Raw genomic sequence first — 24768 nt, 5'->3', positions numbered from 1 at the left:
GATCCCTGGGGTACACCACAGGATATATCTAGCCGTGTTGACATATTTTCACCCATTCACATATTGCTTCCTGTTGGTTAAATAGCTTCTTACCCAATTCAATACCAAACCTCTGATGCCATATTGTTCTAATTTTCGTATTAAAATATCATGATTAATTGTGTCAAATGCTTTTGTTAAGTCCATGAATACTGCTGCCGCCCATTCTTTACCATCTATTGCATTGGTAATTTCCTCTGTTATTTTGATTAATGCTATTGATGTTGAGATATTTGCTCGTAATCCATATTGGTTCTCCACGAGCGTCCCACTTTTGTTGATAAATAAATTTAATCGACTATTGAATAATTTTTCCATGATTTTGGAGAATTGTGTAAGTAATGAAACTGGTCTGTAGTTAGTAAACTGGTGTACGTCGCCATTCTGGTTAAAACTAATAGTAACATGTTGCCCGTATTTTAAGTATGAATAATATAAGTAAATATAATTAAATAAACATAATTTGAAAGATGTTTTAGATTGTTGAAAAAATATTGTGTATTTTCTTGTAAACTATATCACCGGAAGTTTCTAGAATAGACGTTTCCGGTGTGACGTTGGTTAAAACTAATAGTAACATTTTGCCTGTATCTATTCTATGGCGTTCCCTTTCATTTTTTAAGTATAAATGATATAAGTAAATTCAATTAAATAAACATAATTTGAAAGATGTTTTAGATTGTTTAAAAAATATTGTGTAATTAGCCTTATTTTCTTGTGAACTATATCACCGGAAGTTTCGGGCATAGACGTTTCCGGGGTTACGTTGGTTAAACTAATAGTAACATTTTGCCTGTATCTATTCTATGGCGATCCCTTTCATTTTTAAGTATAAATAATATAATCAAATTTGATTAAATAAACATAATTTGAAAGATGTTTTAGATTGTTTAAAAAAATATTGTGTAATTAGCCTTATTTTCTTGTGAACTATATCACCGGAAGTTTCTAGAATAGACGTTTCCGGTGCGACGTTGGCCAAAACTAATAGTAACATTTTGCCTGTATTTATTCTATGGTGTTCCCTTTCATTTTTTAAGTATAAATAATATAAGTAAATTCAATTAAATAAACATAATTTGAAAGTTGTTTTAGATTGTTTAAAAAATATTGTGTAATTAGCCTTATTTTCTTGTGAACTATATCACCGGAAGTTTCTAGAATAGACGTTTCCGGTGCGACGTTGGCCAAAACTAATAGTAACATTTTGCCTGTATTTATTCTATGGGGTTCCCTTTCATTTTTTAAGTATAAATAATATAAGTAAATTCAATTAAATAAACATAATTTGAAAGTTGTTTTAGATTGTTTAAAAAATATTGTGTAATTAGCCTTATTTTCTTGTGAACTATATCACCGGAAGTTTCTAGAATAGACGTTTCCGGTGTGACGTTGGTCAAAACTAATAGTAACATTTTGCCCTCTATCTACTCTATGGCGTTACCTACTGTAAAAAAATTAAATTATGTGAATACATTTGACTTAATTTAAAGATGCCAATGTAAGGTGCGTAGTGTTTAAACATGTTTATCGCACGTTATGAAATTCGCAGCCAAACCTGTTCGCGTCGAATGGTGAGCATGTTGTAACAAATAAAATGTGCGGTTTTACAAATTGTTTTATTTGTATTGATTGTTGTTGTTTTTTTAAATGCGATTTCGTTGCAGTGGAAATCATGGGTGGCTGATGAATCATTGGCGCCGTGTGGGCGTATAAGGAAGTTACGATACGCCAAAGATAAAAAGTATAGTTGCAGTACAGTCCGGGATTTAGAAAGCCGAACACGAACCAACATGCCTGGGACTAAAGTCTGCATCGTGGGATCAGGAAACTGGTAAATTGGCATTTTTTTTCCCACGCATGTTTTCCAATAAGCTACTGTTTTAGTTTTGCTTTGTTTTACTTTAAAGTGGAAAATAAACCATGTCAAGTAGTTATAAGTCAGTTTTCAGTCCATTGGAGCACTAAATATATGCACGACACATGTTGCTAATCCTAACTATTAACCGAGAACAGCGGTTCTCAAACCCATTTCACCAAGTACCATTGACCAACATTAAACTGCAGTAGCGTAGCAGGCCTAAGTATTCATTAAAAACAAGGCAGCGGTTTTATTTAACACAGTGGTGTCAAAGTCAAGGCCCGCGGGCCAGATCCGGCCCGCGAATGAATGATCTATGGCCCCCGGGGATGATATCTGATTAGTATTAGAACCGGCCCGCAGGCCACAGCCGCCTGCTGCAGTTTTGCACGCACCAATACTCCATCAGTGTTGGCACTAGGAATTTTCAAAACGGGGTCCAAGGGACCCTATCAAGTCAAGTCATGTTTATAACTGAAATTTGATTTCTTTTGTATTATTTTTTAATGATTTAAGTAACGTTTATGACAACCTTTTTCCAAAACACAATATAGAATGTGAGCTATAACAGGATAATGCATACATTTATAATTTTTTTTCAAAACGGTTACAAAAAAGTGGGACCCCATTTTTCCCTGTTTCGCAGGGAAACCTGTGAAACAGGCTTGTAGGGATGATATAGCCTCTGTGTTTTTGTTTGACCTAACGTATATTCTGCTCTACCCCGGTATTGAGCACTGTATAACGGATACACCACAGAAACCTCGACTATATATATATATATATATATACAGTATGTATATATACATAATTGATTCTATGGTGTACATCTACATCAGTGGTGTCAAAGTCAAGGCCCGCAGGCTAGTTCCGGCCCGCAAATGAATGATCTATGGCCCCCGGGGATGATATTTGATTAGTATTAGAACCGGCCCGCAAGCCACAGCCGCCTGCTGCTGTTTTTGCACGCACCAATACTCCATCAGTGTTGGCGCTAGGAATTTTCAAAATGGGGTCCCAGGGACCCTATCAAGTCAAGTCATGTTTATAACTGAAATTTGTTTTCTTTTGTATTGTTTTTTTAATGAATTAAGTAACGTTTATGACAACCGTTTTCCAAAACACAATATGGAATGTGAGCTATAACAGGATAATGCATACATTTATAATTTTTTTTCAAAACTGTTACAAAAAAGTGGGACCCCATTTTTAACAGGTTTCCCTGCGAAACAGGCTTGTCGGGATGATATAGAATCTGTGTTTTTGTCTGACCTAACGTATATTCTGCTCTACCCCGGTATTGAGCACTGTATAACGGATACACCACAGAAACCTCGACTATATATATATATATATATATGTATATATATATATATATATATATATATATATAAAATTTATTCTATGGTGTGCATCTACAGCAGTGGTGTCAAAGTCAAGGTGCGAATGAATGATCTATGGCCCCCGGGATGATATCTTATTAGTATTAGAACCGGCCCGCAGGCCACAGCCGGCTGCTGCTGTTTTGCACGCACCAATACTCCCATCAGTGTTGGCGCTAGGAATTTTCAAAATGGGGTCCCAGGGACCCCATCAAGTCATAAAAATGGGGTCCCACATTACATTTTTGGGGTCCCGCTTTTTTGTAACCGTTTTGAAAACAAAATAATAAATGTATGCATTATCCTGTTAGAGCTCACATTCTATATTGTGTTTTGGGAAAAGGTTGTCATAAACGTTACTTAATTCATAAAAATAAAGAAATACAACAGAAAACACATTTTTATGCATATGTAAATGTATTAATTCACTTTCTTTTTTCCTTCATGGATCTAAACTTTACCGCTGCCGGTATTTAATATTTTCAGAATGTGTTTGTTCTATTTTTGGCCTAAGTAAGACAAAGAAAACAATCTGAAGTTGTCTTTATTTTGTAGTTTTAATGCCATGATTTTAATAGTCCGGCCTGCGTGTGCACAGATTTTCCTCCATGCGGCCCCTGAGCTAAAACGAGTTTAACACCCCTGATTTAACAAGTATATTTAATATTTTTGGCCACTTTAACATCACACACAGTTTAAACAGGAACACTGTGTTTGAATTCAGGAACATAAAACACTGTACTTTAATCAAGTCATACATTGACCTCAAAAGGCAAGTCTATGATTCTTCAGCATTTACGATGTCTCTATGTATAACTACTTTGAATTGGTTTCTGTGTTGTATTGCAATTGTATTAGCTTTTACACAAACGTATTTCTTAATTAATCATATTGTTCTTTTTAAAGGGGCTCTTCAATTGCCAAAATCGTAGGGAAAAATGTCAGAGCTTCCAACCGGTTTGAGCCACTGGTGAACATGTGGGTTTATGAGGAAGTGGTCTCTGGGAGAAAGCTGACGGAGATCATCAACACGGAGCACGAAAACGTCAAATATTTGCCTGGTCACAAGCTGCCAAAGAATGTGGTAAATGTCCAATATTCATACATTGGAAGTGTCATTAATCAAGATGTAAGACATTTTTGACTTGGGTAGGCGAATAATGGCGACACTGCAAATTCTGAAATTGATCCGATACCAAGTAAATACAATACTGATACTTTTTACTTGACATTTTTCATGATCCTTGAATTATTTTGTCTTCCTTGCCTTTCATTTGTTGATTGTAATCAAAATAAAACACAATAAGACGTTAATTTAACATTACTCTGTCTTAAAAAGCAGCGGTTTTTATATGAGTCAGAAATGTTGACCCATATTTCACCAAAGTTATGTATGCCCTTCGAAAATTGTCATACAACCAAAATGCGGAACAAACTACTCTGTTTGCCAGTAAATAATTCCACAGAATCAAGAACCCAAACAAAAAATCCTGCCCATTGGTGACTCAGTTTCTGTGCTTTTCCTTATTGAGTACTGCTGCAAAATAAGCCATCATGGGGCCCCAAAAATTGTGAGGGCCAGTACTTTGATATACTGGAAAAGGTGAGAAACACTATTTAAAGGGGAACATTATCACAATTTCAGAAGGGTTAAAACCGTTAAAAATCAGTTCCCAGTGGCTTATTATATTTTTCGAAGTTTTTTTTCAAAATTTTACCCATCACGCAATATCCCTGAAAAAAGCTTCAAAGTGCCTGATTTTAACCATCGTTATATACACCCGTCCATTTTCCTGTGATGTCACACAGTGATGCCAATACAAACAAACATGGCGGATAGAACAGCAAGTTTATAGCGACATTAGCTCGGATTCAGACTCGGATTTCAGCGGTTTAAGCGATTCAACAGATTACGCATGTATTGAAACGGATGGTTGTAGTGTGGAGGCAGGTAGCGAAAACAAAATTGAAGAAGAAACTGAAGCTATTGAGCCATATCGGTTTGAACCGTATGCAAGCGAAACCGAGGAAAACGACACGACAGCCAGCGACACGGGAGAAAGCGAGGACGAATTCGGCGATCGCCTTCTAACCAACGATTGGTATGTGTTTGTTTGGCATTAAAGGAAACTAACAACTATGAACTAGGTTTACAGCATATGAAATACATTTGGCAACAACATGCACTTTGAGAGTGCAGACAGCCCAGTTTTCCTCAATTAATATATTCTGTAGACATACCCTCATCCGCTCTCTTTTCCTGGGGGTCTGGCGGCAGATTTCTTTGACTTTATCGTTGGAAATGCATCTGCTTTGAGTGTCGCAGGATATCCACACATTCTTGCCATCTCTGTCGTAGCATAGCTTTCGTGGGTAAAGTGTGTGGAACAAACGTCCAATTTCTTGCCACTTTGGCATCTTTGGGCCACTGGTGCAACTTGAATCCGTCCCTGTTGGTGTTGTTACACCCTCCGACAACACACCGACGAGGCATGATGTCTCCAAGGTACGGAAAACAGTCGAAAAAACGGAAAATAACAGAGCTGATTTGACTCGGTGTTTGTAATGTGTTTGAGAAAATGGCAGATTGCTTCCCGATGTGACGTCGCTCCGAGAGCGAATAATAGAAAGGCGTTTAATTCGCCAAAATTCACCCATTTAGAGTTCGGAAATCGGTAAAAAAAATATATGGTCTTTTTTCTGCAACATCAAGGTATATATTGACCCTTACATAGGTCTGGTGATAATGTTCCCCTTTAAATCAAGGAAGACATTTAAAAAAAATATGCTCTATGCTCATTGCTGTCTTCACCAACAAGAGTCTTCAATAAAGATAAAAGTGAAGTTAAATATTAATTTACACATTTGATTTGTCATTTATACACTGCAAAAAGTCAGTGTTCAAAAACAAGAAAAAATAAATTAGGGGTATTTTATTTCAACTAAGCAAAATTATCTGCCAATAGAACAAGAAAATTTGGCTTGTCAAGACTTTCTGAAACAAGTAAAATTAGCTAACTTCAATTAACCAACAAATACCTTAAAATAAGTATATTCTCACTAACAACAAGTGCACTTTTCTTGGTAGAAAAAAAGAGACCTTTTTGTTCAATATGTTGAAAAAAAGTTCTTAGATGAAGTAAATGCTAGTGCCATTATCTTGACATAATGATATGCACTCGGCATTACATTTCTTGAAACCAGCAAACTTATACTAAAAACTAATTTGTTGTTCTTAATGGAAAGGCAACAAGGCAACCGCTTGTTACTCTCGGGGTCTCCTAGCCGCTCAGGCAAATCATTTTGTCTAAAAATGCATTTTTCCATGGATAACATGACATCATCGCGCCAAGTGCGTGCTCTTTCAGTCAATTAGTGCGCATATATACAGCCCAACCAAAAATGTTTTAATTGTAATTTTGAAGAATTCATCTGAATGTGCATGAACTATTTCTGTTCAAAATTGTTAGAAATGTTAAATGTTTAAATATTAACTGTCAGTTTACTGTACTGTGCCAACTGTACTACTATATGAGTACCTGTTTTCTATTGTTTCATTGATAATAAAACAGCAAAGTCCATTTGGCTGTCATCTGTTTTAATTATGCGACACAATTGTGTCAAAGTCATGATTTTTTTTTTCATGCTTGAAATAAGAAATGATGACTTTAAAAAAGTACTTTTATACTTGTGAGTGTTGATGACACAGCTTTGCAACACTTGATATTCTAGTTTCAAGCATGTTTTACTCAATATAGGTCATCAAATCTCAGCAACAAGCTGTAATATCTTACTGAGATCATTTAGGACCAAAACACTTAAAACAAGTAAAACACTCTAACATAAAATCTGCTTAGTGAGAAGAATGATCTTATCAGACAGAAAATAAGCAAATATCACCCTTATTTGAGATATTTCATCTTACTTAGATTTCAGTTTTTGCAGTGTACCCAAGAACTGTATGTGACTAGTACACCTAACAGCACATATAATACTTTTTACAATGTAACAGTATTACACAAAATACACAATACAATCAGAGAAATTCTGATCGCATCACGTTATTATCAATTTGATAATGATACCACCCTTTCTATTGTACACGCAATAACAGGATCTGCCCTCCACGAGCTCATGCTACTCAGTGGTCTGATAAGATAGAATAATCATCTGTACTTATTGGCAACCTAGTACTCTTACAGTTGTAGAGAATTGTACTCATGTATTTTCTGTTGTTCATAACTTGTTTTTGTTTTCAGTACAATTTTGTTTTCTAACAGTATTTAAAAAACATATTTAGAGTGACTTTATGACAGAATTGGTTTGTTCTGTTATCTCATTTTTTGTACTTACCATTGATAAGTTTACAGTTAGAGATGTCCGATAATGGCTTTTTTGCCGATATTCCGATATTGTCCAAATCTTAATTAACGATACCGTTATCAACCGATACCGATATATACAGTGGTGGAATTAACCCATTATTATGCCTAATTTTGTTGTGATGCCCCGCTGGATGCATTAAACAATGTAACAAGGTTTTCCAAAATAAATCAACTCAAGTTATGGAAAAAAATGCCAACATGACACTGCCATATTTATTATTGAAGTCGCAAAGTGCATTATTTTTTTTTAACATGCCACAAAACAGCAGCTTGGAATTTGGGACAAGCTCCCCCTCAGAGAGCATTAGGAGGTTGAGGTGGGGGGTGGGGGTAGGGAGGGTGTATATTGTAGCGTCCCGGAAGAGTTAGTGCTGCAAGAGGTTCTGGGTATTTGTTCTGTTGTGTTTATGTTGTGTTACGGTGCGGATGTTCTCCCGAAATGTGTTTGTCATTCTTGTTTGGTGTGGGTTCACAGTGTGGCGCATATTTATAACAGTGTTAAAGGTGTTTATACGGCCACCCTCAGTGTGACCTGTATGGCTGTTGACCAAGTATGCCTGGCATTCACTTGTGAGTGTGTCAAAAGCTGTAGATATTATGTGACTGGGTCGGCAAGCAAAGGCAGTGCTTTCAAGGTTTATTGGCGCTCTGTACTTCTCCCTACGTCCGTGTACACAGCGGCGTTTTAAAAAGTCATACATTTTACTTTTTGAAATCGATACCGATAATTTTGATACCGATAATTTCCGATATTACATTTTAAAGCATTTATCGGCTGATATCGGCAGTCTGATATTATCGGACATCTCTATTTACCGTTAATCTTTTAAAACAAGTCACTGTACAGATCTCTTGAAAAGAGCAAAAGAAAAAGCACAGCAGTGTGTGCCCTCACTTTGGTACTGTTTTTTTTTTTTTTTTTGGACAGGTGGCTGTTCCAGATGTCTCAGAGGCCGTGAAAGGAGCCAAGTTGCTCATTTTTGTCATCCCACATCAATTCATCAGCGGTATTTGTGACCAGATAAAGCCTCACATTGCAGACGGGGCTATCGGCATTTCCCTCATCAAAGTGATATTCTCTTAGCGTCGCACCTTCTGATGGCGAGAGCGAAACATTTTAAGGCTGTGTGATTCCCCACGTAATTGCAGGGCATTGACGAGGGTCCCAATGGACTGAAGCTCATTTCAGACATCATTAGAGAGAAACTAGAGGTGGATGTCAGCGTCCTGATGGGGGCCAACATCGCCAGTGAGGTGGCAGATGGGAAGTTCTGTGAAACGACCATTGGTGAGACAAATTTTTGTATTATTTTTAGTTGATTATCAGTGCTTGCACTGCAAAAAGTCAGTGTTCAAAAACAAGAAAAAAAAAATTAGGTGTATTTTATTTGAACTAAGCAAATTTATCTGCCAATAGAACAAGAAAATTTGGCTTGTCAAGACTTTCCAAAACAAGTAAAATTAACTAACCTCAATGAACCCAAAAATACCTTAAAATAAGAATATTCTCACTAATAACAAGTGCACTTTTCTTGGTAGAAAAAAAAGAGACCTTTTTGCTCAATATGTTGAAAAATATTCTTAAATGAAGTAAATGCTAGTGCCATTATCTTGACATAATGATATGCGCTCGGCATTACATTTCTTGAAACCAGCAAACTTACACTAAAAACTAATTTATTGTTCTTAATGGAAAGGCAACAAGGCAAGCGCTTGTTACTCTCGGGGTCTCCTAGCCGCTCAGGCAAATCATATTGTCTAAAAATGCATTTTTCCATCAATAACATGACATCATCGCGCCAAGTGCGCATATATACAGCCCGGCCCCCGGCCAAATTTTTTTTTATTGTAATTTTGAAGAATTTATCTGAATGTGCACTGCAAAAACTGAAATCTAAGTAAGATTAAATATCTCAAATAAGGGTGATATTTGTTAATTTTTTTTGTCTGATAAGATAATTCTTCTCACTAAGCAGATTTTATATTAGAGTCTTTTACTTGTTTTAAGTGTTTTGGACCTAAATGATCTCAGTAATATATTACAGCTTGTTGCTGAGATTTGATGTCCTATATTGAATAAAACATGCTTGAAGCTAGAATATCAACTGTTGCAAAGCTGTGTCATCAACACTCACAAGTATAAAACTACTTCTTTAAAGTAATAATTTCTTACTTCAAGCATGAAAAAAAAATTCATGATGCATATCATTATGTCAAGATAATGGCACTAGCATTTGCTCAATTTAAGAATATTTTTCAACATATTGAGCAAAAAGGTCTTTATTTTTTTTCTACAAAGAAAAGTGCACTTGTTATTAGTGAGAATATACTTATTTTAAGGTATTTTGGATTCATTGAGGTTACCTAATTTTACTTGTTTTGGAAAGTCTTGACAATCCGAATTTTCTGGTTCTATTGGCAGATAATTTTGCTTAGTTCAAGTAAAATACCCCTCATTTTTATTTATTTTTTTCTTGTTTTTGAGCACTGACTTTTTGCAGTGTGCATGAACTATTTCTGTTCAAAATTGTTAGAAATGTAAAATGTTTAAATAGTAACTGTCAGTTTACTGTACTGTGCCAACTGTACTACTATATGAGTACGTGTTTTCTATTGTTTCATTGAAAATAAAACAGCAAAGTCCATTTGGCTGTCATCTGTTTTAATTATGAGACAATTGTGTCAAAGTCATGATTTTGTTTTCATGCTTGAAATAAGAAAGTATTACTTTAAAAAAGTAGTTTTATATTCGTGAGTGTTGATGACACAGCTTTGCAACAGTTGATATTCTAGTTTCAAGCATGTTTTACTCAATATAGGCCCAACAACGTCTTTTTTGGGGGGGGGAAACTAAAATGCGCAAACATTCCGCAGAAATCAATGGTAAACTTTTACAACTGTGCCATCAGCAGTGTCCTCACTTACGGCTTTTTAGTGTGGTTTGCTAGCTGCACTAAAGCGAACAAACAGGCCCTCCAGCGAGTGGTTAAAGCGGCGGGTAAAATTACAAAGACGATACTCCCAGAGATGAGTGCCATGTACACAACTCGCTGCCTAAAGCGAGTACATAACATCCTGAAGGACAGATACCACCCAGCACATGGCCTCTTCAACCTGCTACCCTCTGGAAGGAGGTATAGATCGATTCGCGCCAGGACCACCAGAATGTCTCACAGTCTGTATCCCTAGGCTGTGAGACTGCTAAATGAACAACCTGCCCATTTGCTGCCCCGGACCATCTTATTACCTCACTCTTCACCACCTCAATAATTGTGCTCTGGACATTGCATTGCTGCAACATCAACATAACACCCATCAGACATCTGACTGTTCCCACCCCCACACCCCTCTATTCGCAATCTTCTTGACAATGCTAAACTGTAAACTATGGTCAACCTGCACTTCAATGCACTTTCTATGCTGCTAGACAAAGATCAAACAAAATCTTGTTGACATGTATGACTTAAGTGTTATTATGACAATGACAATAAAGGAATTGATTGATTGATAAAATCTCAGCAACAAGCTGTAATATCTTTCTGAGATAATTTAGGACCAAAACCCTTAAAACAAGTAAAACACTCTAACATAATATCTGCTTAGTGAGAAGAATTATCTTATCAGACAGAAAATAAGCAAATATCACCCTTATATGAGATATTTAATCTTACTTAGATTTCAGTTTTTGCAATGTGCTGGTTCTGTTACCCATTTTGTTTATGTTTTATTTCTAAATCCATAGGCTCAAAAAATGAAGCAAATGGACTTATCTTCAAAGAGCTTCTTCAGACTCCCAACTTCCGCGTGACTGTGGTGCAGGAGAGTGACACAGTGGAGCTGTGTGGAGCCCTCAAGGTACTATGAACTCACGATGTAAGAAGGGTAGGAAATGACTTTGTACTCTTTTGGCATGCCAGAACATTGTGGCCGTGGGGGCTGGCTTCTGCGACGGCCTCGGGTTCGGCGACAACACAAAGGCCGCGGTTATCAGGCTGGGTTTGATGGAGATGGTTGCCTTCGCCAGGTTGTTCTGCAAGGGCCAAGTGAACTACAGCACCTTCCTGGAGAGCTGCGGCGTCGCTGACCTCATCACCACCTGCTACGGAGGACGAAACCGCAAAGTTGCAGAGGCCTTCGTCAAAACATCCAAGGTGATTATTTTTTTGCACAATTTCCTGTCTCCTAAGATTCCTTTCACAGACACATACAGTCGTGGTCAAAAGTTTACAAACTTGTAAAGAACATGATGTCATGGCTGTCTTGAGTTTCCAATCATTTCTACAACTCTTATTTTTTTGTGATAGAGTGATTGGAGCACATACTTGTTGGTCACAAAAAAAACATTCATGAAGTTTGGTTCTTTTATGAATTTATTATGGGTCTACTGAAAATGTGACCAAATGTGCTGGGTCAAAAGTATACATACAGCCAACGTTCCCTCTAAGGTGCGCGCCTGTGCAATTGCGCACTGCTCAAGCGTCCTCTGCGCACAGCAAATATATGCCGCGCACCAAATCAAACCCATCTGAATTCTAAACAAAATAAACACATTTATTCTGTGTAATTTTGCAATGCAACTCTGAGTGACAGTGACAACAAGCGGCCATAACGGTGTTCGTCAACACCGTTCAATTGAACACCGTTCAATTATTGTTACGTCTATCGAGATGCTTCGAGGACAGGAATTATATCGATCACTTTATTGAGCAAAACTGTTTATATTCGGCCATAACCACACCAAAAACATGAGTAAAAAACTTCCATCCATCCATCCATTTGCTACCGCTTATTCCCTTCGGGGTCACGGGGGCGCTGGAGCCTATCTCAGCTACAATCGGGCGGAAGGCGGGGTACACCCTGGACAAGTCGCCACCTCATCACAGGGCCAACACAGATAGACAGACAACATTCACACTCACATTCACACACTAGGGACCATTTAGTGTTGCCAATCAACTTATCCCCAGGTGCATGTCTTTGGAGGTGGGAGGAAGCCGGAGTACCCGGAGGGAACCCACGCAGTCACGGGGAGAACATGCAAACTCCGCACAGAAAGATCCCGAGCCCGGGATTGAACCCCAGACTACTACCTCTGCCACTTCTATCTTGAAAAACTAGTCATTTTCTGCCGTACAAAGCAGGCCAAAAGCAACTTGTCATCTGTCACCAACACGCATAGCACTAAGCCACTGGTGCGTTTGTGGCCACACAAAAAGTCGGACAACTCAAACACCACACAAAGTTACACTATGACTCCTCAGTCATACGTGTGCTTATTCTACTGTCATTTATTATTAATGTTAATTTATTGATATTAATCATGGAATGCTGTTACTAGAGGAAGTTACAGGAATGCACACTTCACCCTATGCTTACATTTCATTGTGCAACATGAGGATGTTTAAGGGGAACTAAATGTGATCTCTGAAAGGGGGTACAAATGATTTCCAAAGCAGGACCCCCACCCAGACATATTGTACAATACTAATCCATAGCTTATGAAAAACAAGATTTCTTTTATTTTCATTACAAGTGGGCCAAATCACTAAATAATCTCATGAAAATAACTCCTCTCATTTGAGTGTTATTATAAAAGATTGTTTTGAGACAGGTGTGCTGCTGGTATTGCCACGTGTGATGTTGCTCACATGTGCTCCACTGAATGCTCAGGGAGTTTTTGTGTTTGCTCACACACATCAACAATTAGAGGGAACATTGCATACAGCAATGTTAATATTTGCTTACAAGTCCCTTGGCAAGTTTCACTGCAATAAGGCACTTTTGGTAGCCATCCACAAGATTCTGGTTGAATTTTTGACCACTCCTCTGGACAAAATTGGTGCAGTTCAGCTAAATGTGTTGGTTTTCTGACATGGACTTGTTTCTTCAGCATTGTCCATACGGTCAGGGCTTTGGGAAGGCCATTCCAAAACCTTAGTTCTAGACTGATTTAGCCATTCCAACGTGTGTTTGGGGTCATTGTCCTGTTGGAACACCCAACTGCGCCCAAGACCCAACCTCCGGGCTGATGATTTTAGCTTGTCCTGAAGAATTTGGAGGTAATCCTTCTTTTTCATTGTCCCATTTACTCTCTGTAAAGCACCAGTTCCATTGGCAGCAAAATAGGCCCAGAGCATAATACTACCACCACCATGCTTGACGGTATTATGGTGTTCCTGGGATTAAAGGCCTCACCTTTTCTCCTCCAAACATATTCAGAATCAGAATCAGAATAGTTTTATTGCCATTGTTTGAGAAGGGCTTCACAAACTAGGAATTTTTCTTGGTACAATCGTGCAACATAAAACACATAAAATCAATCAATCAATCAATCAATCAATGTTTATTTATATAGCCCTAAATCTCAAGTGTCTCAAAGCCACAACGACATCCTCGTTTCAGAGCCCACAAAAAAAAAACCTCACAACCCAGTGGGATGTCAATGTGAATGACTGAGAAACCTTGGAGAGGACCGCAGATGTGGGTGACCACCCCTTCCCCCCCTCTAGGGGAGACCGGATGCAATGGACGTCGAGTGGGTCTAGTATAATATTGTGAAAGTCCAGTCCATAGTGGATTTAACATAATAGTGAGAGTCCAGTCCATAGTGGATCTAACATAATAGTGAGAGTCCAGTCCATAGTGGGGCCAGCAGGAGACTATCCCGAGCGGAGACGGGTCAGCAGCGCAGAGATGTCCCCAACCGATGCACAGGCGAGCGGTCCACCCCGGGTCCCGACTCTGGACAGCCAGCACTAATAGTGAGAGTCCAATCCATAGTGGATCTAACATAATAGTGTGAGAGTCCAGTCCATAGTGGATCTAATATAATATTGTGAGAGTCCAGTCCATAGTGGATCTAACATAATAGTGAGAGTCCAGTCCATAGTGGATCTAACATAATAGTGTGAGAGTCCAGTCCATGGTGGACCTAACATAATAGTGTGAGAGTCCAGTCTATAGTGGATCTAACATAATAGTGAGAGTCCAGTCCATAGTGGATCTAACATAATAGTGAGAGTCCAGTCCATAGTGGATCTAACATAATAGTGTGAGAGTCCAGTCCATAGTGGACCTAACATAATAGTGTGAGAGTCCAGTCTATAGTGGATCTAGCATAATAGTGAGTGTCCAGTTCATAGTGGATCTAACATAATATTGTGAGAGTCCAGTCCATAGTGGATCTAACATAATAGTGTGAGAGTCCAGTCCATAGTGGATCTAACATAATAGTGTGAGAGTCCAGTCCATAGTGGATCTAACATAATAGTGTGAGAGTCCAGTCCATAGTGGATCTAACATAATAGTGTGAGAGTCCGGTCCATAGTGGATCTAACATAATAGTGTGAGAGTCCAGTCCATAGTGGATCTAACATAATAGTGTGAGAGTCTAGTCCATAGTGGATCTAGCATAATATTGTGAGAGTCCAGTCCATAGTGGATCCAACATAATAGTGAGAGTCCAGTCCATAGTGGGGCCAGCAGGAGACTATCCCAAGCGGAGACGGGTCAGCAGTGCAGAGATGTCCCCAACCGATGCACAGGCGAGCGGTCCACCCCGGGTCCCGACTCTGGACAGCCAGCACTTCATCCGTGGCCACCGTACTTGTGCCCCCCCCTCCACGAGGGAGAGGGGGGCAGAGGAGAAAAGAAAAGAAACGGCAGATCAACTGGTCTAAAAAGGGGGTCTATTTAAAGGCTAGAGTATACAAATGAGTTTTAAGATGGGACTTAAATGCTTCTACTGAGGTAGCATCTCTAATTGTTACCGGGAGGGCATTCCAGAGTACTGGAGCCCCAATAGAAAACGCTCTATAGTCCGCAGACTTTTTTTGGGCTCTGGGAATCACTTCTACATCTATTCTATAACACAGAATAGGTAATAACATGAGCTGTAACTGAGCTATCAGATTTTGTTATTGTTCATGTGCCTGATGGCCGAGGGGGAAACCTGTTCAGGTGGCGGCGGGTGTGGGTCTGAATGGACCGTAGTCTCCTGCCTGAGGGGAGAAGGGAGAATAGTTTGTGTCCAGGGTGAGAAGAGTCAGCTGTGGTCCGACCCACACGCCTCCTGGTCCTGGAGGAGAACAGGTCCTGGAGGGATGGGAGCCTGCAGCCAATAACCTTCTCAGCAGCACGTACGATGCGCTGCAGTCGATGCTTGTCCCAGACTGTGGCGCCGGGGAAACCACACAGTGATGGAGGAGGTGAGAATGGACTCTATGATGGCCGAGTAGATCTGCACCAGCATCTCGGTCGGGACCTTAAGTTTCCTTTCCTTCCATTGCTGGGTATTGTGGTCAAACAGCTCCATTTTTGTTTCATCTGACCACAGAACTTTCCTCCAGAAGGTCTTATCTTTGTCCAGATGAAACACAAATTGAGCAGATTTGGTCACATTTTCAGTCGACCCATAATAAATTCATAAAAGAAGCAAACTTCATGAATGTTTTTTGTGACCAACAAGTACGTGCTCCAATCACTCTTTCACAGAAAAATAAGAGTTGTAAAAACAGTTGCTGCCTTTGGGCACAACACAGTTCAAAGAAAAGGTGCCTGGAGGGGGGTCAGGCCCTGCCTCCTCTCCGCTTTGTAGATCTCAGGTCAAGACAAAATCTCCCTGTGGATTACAATACATCAAAGAAACCCACACCCTCATGTCGCTCCCCATCCTACACAGTGGAGTTTTACAAGCCTTTTGATTGGTAAGATCAAAGACAGATTTTGTCTGCTCGCCGGGAACTCATTGAAACACAAAGTTTTGTGATAACTTAGATACAATTATTCAGACAGTCGAAAGTGAAAAAATGTTCTCGGGACACTCCTACATACATGTAAACGCTATTAAAAACCTTGCGGTTGTTGTTCAACAGTCCATTGCAGAGCTGGAGGCTGAAATGCTCAATGGCCAGAAACTGCAGGGTCCACAGACTTCGGCTGAAGTCTACAAGATGCTTCAGAAGAAGGACATGGTCAGCAAGTAAGTCATCTCGCCATTACGTCATGCATTGTGACCTGTCTAGATTGACTTGACAAGACACTGATCAGTCTCTGCAGGATTTCACAAGATTTTTTTTTGTGATTGTCGAAGCTTATAATTGCAATTATAAGTACAAACCCCGTTTCCTTATGAGTTGGGAAATTGTGTTAGATGTAAATATAAACAGAATACAATGATTTGCAAATCCTTTTCAACCCATATTCAGTTGAATATGCTACAAAGACAACATATTTGATGTTCAAACTCATAAACTTTATTTTTTTTTGCAAATAATAATTAACTTAGAATTTCATGGCTGCAACACGTGCTAAAGAAGTTGGGAAAGGGCATGTTCACCACTGTGTTACATGGCCTTTCCTTTTAACAACACTCAGTAAACGTTTGGGAACTGAGGAGACACATTTCTGAAGCTTCTCAGGTGGAATTCTTTCCCATTCTTGCTTGATGTACAGCTTAAGTTGTTCAACAGTCCGGGGGTCTCCGTTGTGCTATTTTAGGCTTCATAATGCGCCACACATTTTCAATGGGAGACAGGTCTGGACTACAGGCAGGCCAGTCTAGTACCCGCACTCTTTTACTATGAAGCCACGTTGATGTAACACGTGGCTTGGCATTGTCTTGCTGAAATAAGCAGGGGCGTCCATGGTAACGTTGCTTTGATGCTCCAAAACCTGTATGTACCTTTCAGCATTAATGGCGCCTTCACAGATGTGTAAGTTACCCATGTCTTGGGCACTAATACACCCCCATACCATCACAGATGCTGGCTTTTCAACTTTGCACCTATAACAATCCGGATGGTTCTTTTCCTCTTTGGTCCGGAGGACACGATGTCCACAGTTTTCAAAAACAATTTGAAATGTGGACTCGTCACACCACAGAACACTTTTCCACTTTGTATCAGTCCATCTTAGATGATCTCAGGCCCAGCAAAGCCCACAGCGTTTCTGGGTGTTGTTGATAAACGGTTTTCGCCTTGCATAGGAGAGTTTTAACTTGCACTTACAGATGTAGCGACCAACTGTAGTTACTGACAGTGGGTTTCTGAAGTGTTCCTGAGGCCATGTGGTGATATCCTTTACACACTGATGTCGCTTGTTGATGCAGTACAGCCTGAGGGATGGAAGGTCACGGGCTTAGCTGCTTACGTGCAGTGATTTCTCCAGATTCTCTGAACCCTTTGATGATATTACGGACCGTAGATGGTGAAATCCCTAAATTCCTTGCAATAGCTGGTTGAGAAAGGTTTTTCTTAAACTGTTCAACAATTTGCTCACGCATTTGTTGACAAAGTGGTGACCCTCGCCCCATCCTTGTTTGTGAATGACTGAGCATTTCATGGAATCTACTTTTATACCCAATCATGGCACCCACCTGTTCCCAATTAGCCTGTTCACCTGTGGGATGTTCCAAATAAGTGTTTGATGAGCATTCCTCAACTTTATCAGTATTTATTGACACCTTTCCCAACTTCTTTGTCACGTGTTGCTGGCATCAAATTCTAAAGTTAATGATTATTTGCAAAAAAAAAATGTTTATCAGTTTGAACATCAAATATGTTGTCTTTGTAGCATATTCAACTGAATATGGCTTGAAAATGATTTGCAAATCATTGTATTCCGTTTATATTTACATCTAACACAATTTCCCAACTCATATGGAAACGGGGTTTGTACATTTGATTATTTACAATCCGAGGAGGTGGGATGATGAAGGGAGGGTGTTAGTTTAGGGTTGAAGTTGCCTGGAGGTGTTCTTTTAGTACGGTTTTGAAGGAGGATAGAGATGCACTTTCTTTTACACCTGTTGGGAGTGCATTCCATATTGATGTGGCATAGAAGGAGAATGAGTTAAGACCTTTGTTAGATGGGAATCTGGGTTTAACGTGGTTAGTGGAGCTCCCCCTGGTGTTGTGGTTATGGCGGTCATTTACGTTCTGGAAGTAGTTTGACATGTACTTCGGTATCAGGGAGGTGTAGCGGATTTTATAGACTAGGCTCAGTGCAAGTTGTTTGACTCTGTCCTCCACCCTGAGCCAGCCCACTTTGGAGAAGTGGGTAGGAGTGAGGTGTGATCTGGGGCGGAGGTCTTGAAGTAACCTGACTAGCTTGTTCTGGGATGTTTGGAGTCTTGATTTGAGGGTTTTAGAGGTGCTGGGGTACCATTAGAAACATTACTATATTTGGCTGAAATCTGTTGGGATATTGCGGGTTGGACAAAGTCGCACGGTCAATCCAATATTTCGTGGGGATTGGTTGAATTTGCGTCAATTGATGTGATCACAACATTGCGAAATCCTGAAGGGTCTGACTTATGTTTGATAATAACTTTTCATTATCTTTCTCCTTTAGGTTCCCACTCTTTGGAGCCATATACCAGATCTGCTTTGAAGGCAAAGAGGTGAAAGAGTTCATCACCTGCCTGCAGAACCACCCGGAACACATGTAAGGTGATTTAAGTGTGCAGAAGAGAGAACTGCCGCTTCTCCTGTGGATGTTTGTGACCCTTAAAGGTAGACAAACATGTTCAAAAAGTACAGTTTAGAGGGACATAACCAGCACTATTTTTTTTTAATCTGTTTTTTTTTGTATTGTAAGATCTGTCTTAATTTAGCTTCATTTGTGATTGAACTTCATGTCAATAAAATGTTGATATGGTTATATGTTAACAATTTCAAAAAGCTGTTTTTTTAATTATTTTTCATCGTAATACGTGTAACAATTTGGGATCTGATCGCTTCGCTACATTTTGTTACTTGAGATAAAGTGTCTTTAATAAAATGTTTCAACTTTTAAAGTGAATTTTGATCCTTTTTTATTGTACTGGGTGCCCAAAGTCTATGTGCAGATGAACATGACTACATGCCCTCATACATATGTATATACACATATATACATAATATACACGTGCATCTCAATAAATTGACAATATGGTGCAACAGTTATTTGATTTCATTTAGACCAGGGGTGTCAAACGTACGGCCCACGAACAGGTTTTATCCGACCCGCGGGATAAGTTTGCGAAGTATAAAAATAAGCCGAATTTTTTTAATGAAAGAAACTGCTGTTCTAAACGTGTCCACTAGATGTCGCAATAGCAATTCTTTGTATCTTTGTAGATTGTGCTACATATGTAAAAAAAACAAAAAAAAACACATTATGTTGAGGAAAATGATCAAACTACATAAATATAATCCTGTAATTTTATTTTGATTTTTTTTTTTTTTATCTTGATAGATTGAAAATTAACACCAATGAGTTGACTGATGAACATTATCACATAATTTATTCAGAAAGTACAAATAAAGAGGGAATACTATTAACCGCAACATGTAAGTGTAAAAAAAAACCCCCAACAACATTATGATTTGTACATTTTCAGAATGTACATATTCCATTTTTAAACAAAACCATCTGAAGTTGTCTTTATTTTTAAGTTATCGTGCCGTGATTTTACCAGTCCGGCCCACTTGGGAGTAGATTTTTCTCCGTGTGGCCCCCGATCTAAAATGATTTAGACAAAGAGAGCAATTTAATGTTCAGTATATTTTTGCAGTTCATTAGCTGATTAGTGAGCGATGAACACGTTTCTAATATTGCACTCTTTTGGCATTTTTCATATTTCATTATAGATACTGAATTTGGGGGTTTATTTGCTGTAATATATAATCATGATATATATTACAAATATGTGTGTATTATTAATGTATAGAATTTCACTTCTTTTTTAATTAACTTACCTTTCCAAAGATATTCTAATGTAATAAAATACACCTGTATCTCATGTATTTATTTACTTATGTATAGAATAGAATAAAAACGCTTTACTGCCATCAAACATGAAGATACATTCGGCTATTTTGTTAAATGATGTTGAAATACATTACACTTTTATTTTTAAATATTATTTTTACAATGTGCTGAGGGCTGATAATAAAAAAAAACAAGGTGCGGGGAGCCCTGGCCTATAAATCTATAAACAGAAAAAGCCTGGATGTGCAGGATGACGTCACAACACCCCCTGTACCCAAGACAAAGATTTGAGAAGACCTCTCACTCTGATGCTTTCATGTTTCAGTCTTCCTGAGATCGACGTTTATTTTATCGCGGTGTTTTTTTAAGTTCGGATCTGACAATTTGAACATCTGACACGATGTTGACATTTTTCGGCAAAATAATTGACTCATTTTGTTGGAGTGATTAGAGAATAGTGATACCTCTTTCGCTTGTTAACGATCTCGGGCTCCACACGCCCAGTCTCAGCATCAGCGCATCTTTAACCCACTTGGGCTCGACAACAAGGAGCAGAACCGAAGCAGAACGTAAGCCCCTTCTTCCCGGTACACCCCCTTGCTCTTAGCGGTTCGTTATGTCTTTGGGCCCGCTCCCCGTCTCGCCATGCCCGATGTTGAGCGCCGCCTGACTCCCCCGCTGCTGCCGCTGCTCTTTGTGCCGTCCTTGCTTCTGGTTTCCTGCCTGCATGCGCCAGTGGGAGCCGCGGAGGAGGGCGGCGGCCTTCCCCCCTCGACGCCCGGGGACAATGGCCTCACCGCCGCTACCACGCCGACCTCCCCGGGGATGTTCCTCCAGACCACCGCCTTAACCGAAGGTGACCACTCGGTGATGTCAGCCTTTATAATACCACCACGTGTCGCCGCCGGACGTCTTTTGTTGTTATTGTTGTCGATACTGTTGGCACATATTTGCACCCATATTAAGTAATAATTGTGTGAATGCTCCAAAGCATTCACACATACGGTTTTCTACACCAAAATTAATCTATTTATTATTATTGTGTGAATGCTCCAAAACATTCACACATGTGGTTTTCTACACCAAAATTAATATATTTATTTTTGTTGTGTGAATGCTCGAAAGCATTCACACATATGATTTTCTACATCAAAATCCATCTATTTATTGTGTGAATGCGTCAAAGCATTCACACATATGATTTTCTACACCAAAATGAATGTATTTGTTGTGTGAATGCTCCAAAGCTTTCACACATATGGTTTTCGACACCAAAATGCATCTATTTATTCTTATTCTTATTGTGTGAATGCTCCAAAGCATTCACACATATGGTTTTCTACACTAAAATTCATCTATTTATTGTAGCATTCTCACATATGGTTTTCTACACCAACATTCATATATTTATTGTGTGAATGCTCCAAAGCATTCACACATATGGTTTTCTACACCAAAATTCATCTATTTATTGTGTGAATGCTCCAAAGCATTCACACATAGGGTTTTCTTCACCAAAATTCTATATTTATTATTATTGTGTGAATGCTCCAAAACATTCACACATATGGTTTTCTACACCAACATTCTTCTATTTATTCTTATTCTTATTCTTATTGTGTAAATGCTCCAATGCATTCACACATATCGTTTTCTACACCAAAATTAATCTATTTATTATTATTCTTATTGTGTGAATGCTTTGGAGTATTTACACATATGGTTTTCTACACCAGAATTAATCTATTTATTCTCATTGTGTGAATGCTTTGAAGCATTCACACGTATGGTTTTCTACTCCAAAATTAATCTATTTATTGTGTGAATGCTTCAAAGCATTCACACATATGATTTTGTACACCAAAATTCATATATTTATTATTATTGTGTGGATGCTCCAAAGCATTCACACATATGGTTTTCTACACTAAAATTAATCTATTTGTTGTGTGAATGCTTGAAAGCATTCACACATATGGTTTTCTACACTAAAATTCATCTACCGTATTTTCCGCACCATAAGGCGCCCTGGGTTAAAAGCCGCGCCTTCAATGAACGGCATATTTCAAAACTTTGTCCACCAATAAGCCGCCCGGTGTTGTAAGCCGCATCTAACTGCGCTAAAGGAATGTCAAAAAAACAGTCAGATAGGTCAGTCAAACTTTAATAATATATTAAAAACCAGCGTTCTAACAACTCTGTTCACTCCCAAAATGTACGCAAATGTGCAATCACAAACATACGTATATCAACATGGACGGAGCTGCGTGAAAAAAGCCACCCGGCCTCTTCGCGTAAACTTAAACTTACCTTAACCACTCGCTCATCTTTTCTTCATCCATCCCTTCGAGTTAGCTTTTATGATGACGCCGGCTGGAAAGGTCTCTTTTGGCAAGGTCTTCCTTTTGAATATCACCATGGGTGGAAGTTAGCATGGCAAGCTAGAACCACAGTGAAGGATGACTTCTCATTCCCTGTGGTGCGAATATTCACCGTACGTGCTCCCGTTGTATCCACAGTGCGGTTCACAGGAATATCAGTTGCTGTGAAATAGTAATCCGTGTGCGGATGGAGAGATTGCGTCTTTTCATGAACCGGATCCTTGTCGCTTAGTAGGAGCCATTTTGTGGTCTTAACAGATGTAAACAGGAAATGAAACGTACGGTGATATCCGCGCGTTTTTTCTTCTTCTTCCGGGGGCGGGTGGTTGCTTACAGTAGAAGAAGAAGCGCTTCCTGTTCTATGGGGGCGGGTGCTTACCTTGGCGGTTGCTTGCGTAGAAGAAGAAGCGCTTCCTGTTCTACCGGGAAAAAAGATGGCGGCTGTTTACCTAAGTTGCGAGATCGAAACTTTATGAAAATGAATCTTAATATTAATCCATATATAAAGCGCACCGGGTTAAAAGCCGCACTGTCAGCTTTTGAGTAAATTTGTGGTTTTTAGGTGCGGCTAATGGTGCGGAAAATACGGTATTTATTGTAGCATTCTCACATATGGTTTTATACACCAAAATTCATATATTTATTGTGTGAATGCTCCAAAGCATTCACACATATGGTTTTCTACACTAAAATTCATCTATTTATTGTAGCATTCACACACACGGTTTTCTACACCAAAATTAATCTATTTATTATTATTGTGTGAATGCTCCAAAGCATTCACACATATGGTTTTCTACACCAAAATTAATATATTTATTTTTATTGTGTGAATGCTCGAAAGCATTCACACCCCTGCGATGAGGTGGCGACTTGTCCAGGGTGTACCCCGCCTTCCGCCCGATTGTAGCTGAGATAGGCTCCAGCGCCCCCCGCGACCCCAAAGGGAATAAGCGGTAGAAAATGGATGGATGGATGGGTTTTCTACATCAAAATCCATCTATGGATGGGTTTTCTACATCAAAATCCATCTATTTATTGTGTGAATGCGTCAAAGCATTCACACATAAGATTTTCTACACCAAAATGAATGTATTTGTTGTGTGAATGCTCAAAAGCTTTCACACATATGGTTTTCGACACCAAAATGCATCTATTTATTCTTATTCTTATTGTGTGAATGCTCCAAAGCATTCACACATATGGTTTTCTACACTAAAATTAATCTATTTATTGTGTGAATGCTTGAAAGCATTCACACATATGGTTTTCTATACCAAAATTCATCTATTTTTTCTTATTGTGTGAATGCTCCAAAGCATTCACACATAGGGTTTTCTTCACCAAAATTCATATATTTATTATTGTGTGAATGCTCCAAAGCATTCACACATATGGTTTTCTACACCAACATTCTTCTATTTATTCTTATTCTTATTCTTATTGTGTAAATGCTCCAACGCATTCACACATATCGTTTTCTACAGCAAAATTAATCTATTTATTCTTTTTCTTGTTGTGTGAATGCTTTGGAGTATTTACACATATGGTTTTCTACACCAGAATTAATCTATTTATTCTCATTGTGTGAATGCTTTGAAGCATTCACACATATGGTTTTCTACTCCAAAATCAATCTATTTATTGTGTGAATGCTCCAAAGCATTCACACATATGGTTTTCTACACCAAAATTCATATATTTATTAATATTGTGTGAATGCTCCAAAGCATTCACACATGTTTTTTTACACCAAAATGCATCATTTATTGTGTGAATGCTCCAAAACATTCACACATGGTTTTCTACACCAAAATCCCTGTATTTATTGTGTGAATGCTTCAAAGCATTCACACATATGGTTTTCTACACTAAAATTAATCTATTTATTGTGTGAATGCTTGAAAGCATTCACACATATGGTTTTCTATACCAAAATTCATCTATTTTTTCTTATTGTGTGAATG

At 38.8% G+C, this 24768-nt stretch overlaps 2 protein-coding genes across 2 annotated transcripts in view; both read left to right on the top strand.

The window, feature by feature from the left end:
* Window positions 1-1418: 1418 nt before the first annotated feature.
* On the top strand, window positions 1419-19464 carry LOC133622529 (glycerol-3-phosphate dehydrogenase 1-like protein). Its single transcript, XM_061985353.2, has 9 exons — window positions 1419-1613; window positions 1707-1873; window positions 4189-4366; window positions 8596-8736; window positions 8817-8955; window positions 11410-11522; window positions 11585-11818; window positions 16541-16647; window positions 19020-19464. Exons 1-9 carry the CDS (start codon window positions 1563-1565, stop codon window positions 19114-19116), a joined length of 1227 nt encoding a protein of 408 aa, XP_061841337.1. The 5' UTR covers window positions 1419-1562; the 3' UTR covers window positions 19117-19464.
* A 1501-nt stretch (window positions 19465-20965) lies between these two features.
* The window catches only part of fam171b (family with sequence similarity 171 member B), a 28198-nt gene continuing 24395 nt past the window's right edge, over window positions 20966-24768 (top strand). Inside the window, exon 1 of the mRNA XM_061985354.1 lies at window positions 20966-21276. Coding sequence (XP_061841338.1) covers window positions 21066-21276 — 211 coding nt within the window. The 5' untranslated portion in view covers window positions 20966-21065. The remainder of the gene's footprint in view (window positions 21277-24768) is intronic.

The sequence above is a fragment of the Nerophis lumbriciformis genome, linkage group LG23, assembly GCF_033978685.3.
Source record: "Nerophis lumbriciformis linkage group LG23, RoL_Nlum_v2.1, whole genome shotgun sequence".
NCBI classification, from domain to species: domain Eukaryota; kingdom Metazoa; phylum Chordata; class Actinopteri; order Syngnathiformes; family Syngnathidae; genus Nerophis; species Nerophis lumbriciformis.
Note: the sequence above shows the minus strand (reverse complement) of the source record. Positions and strands in the feature narration are given on the sequence as shown.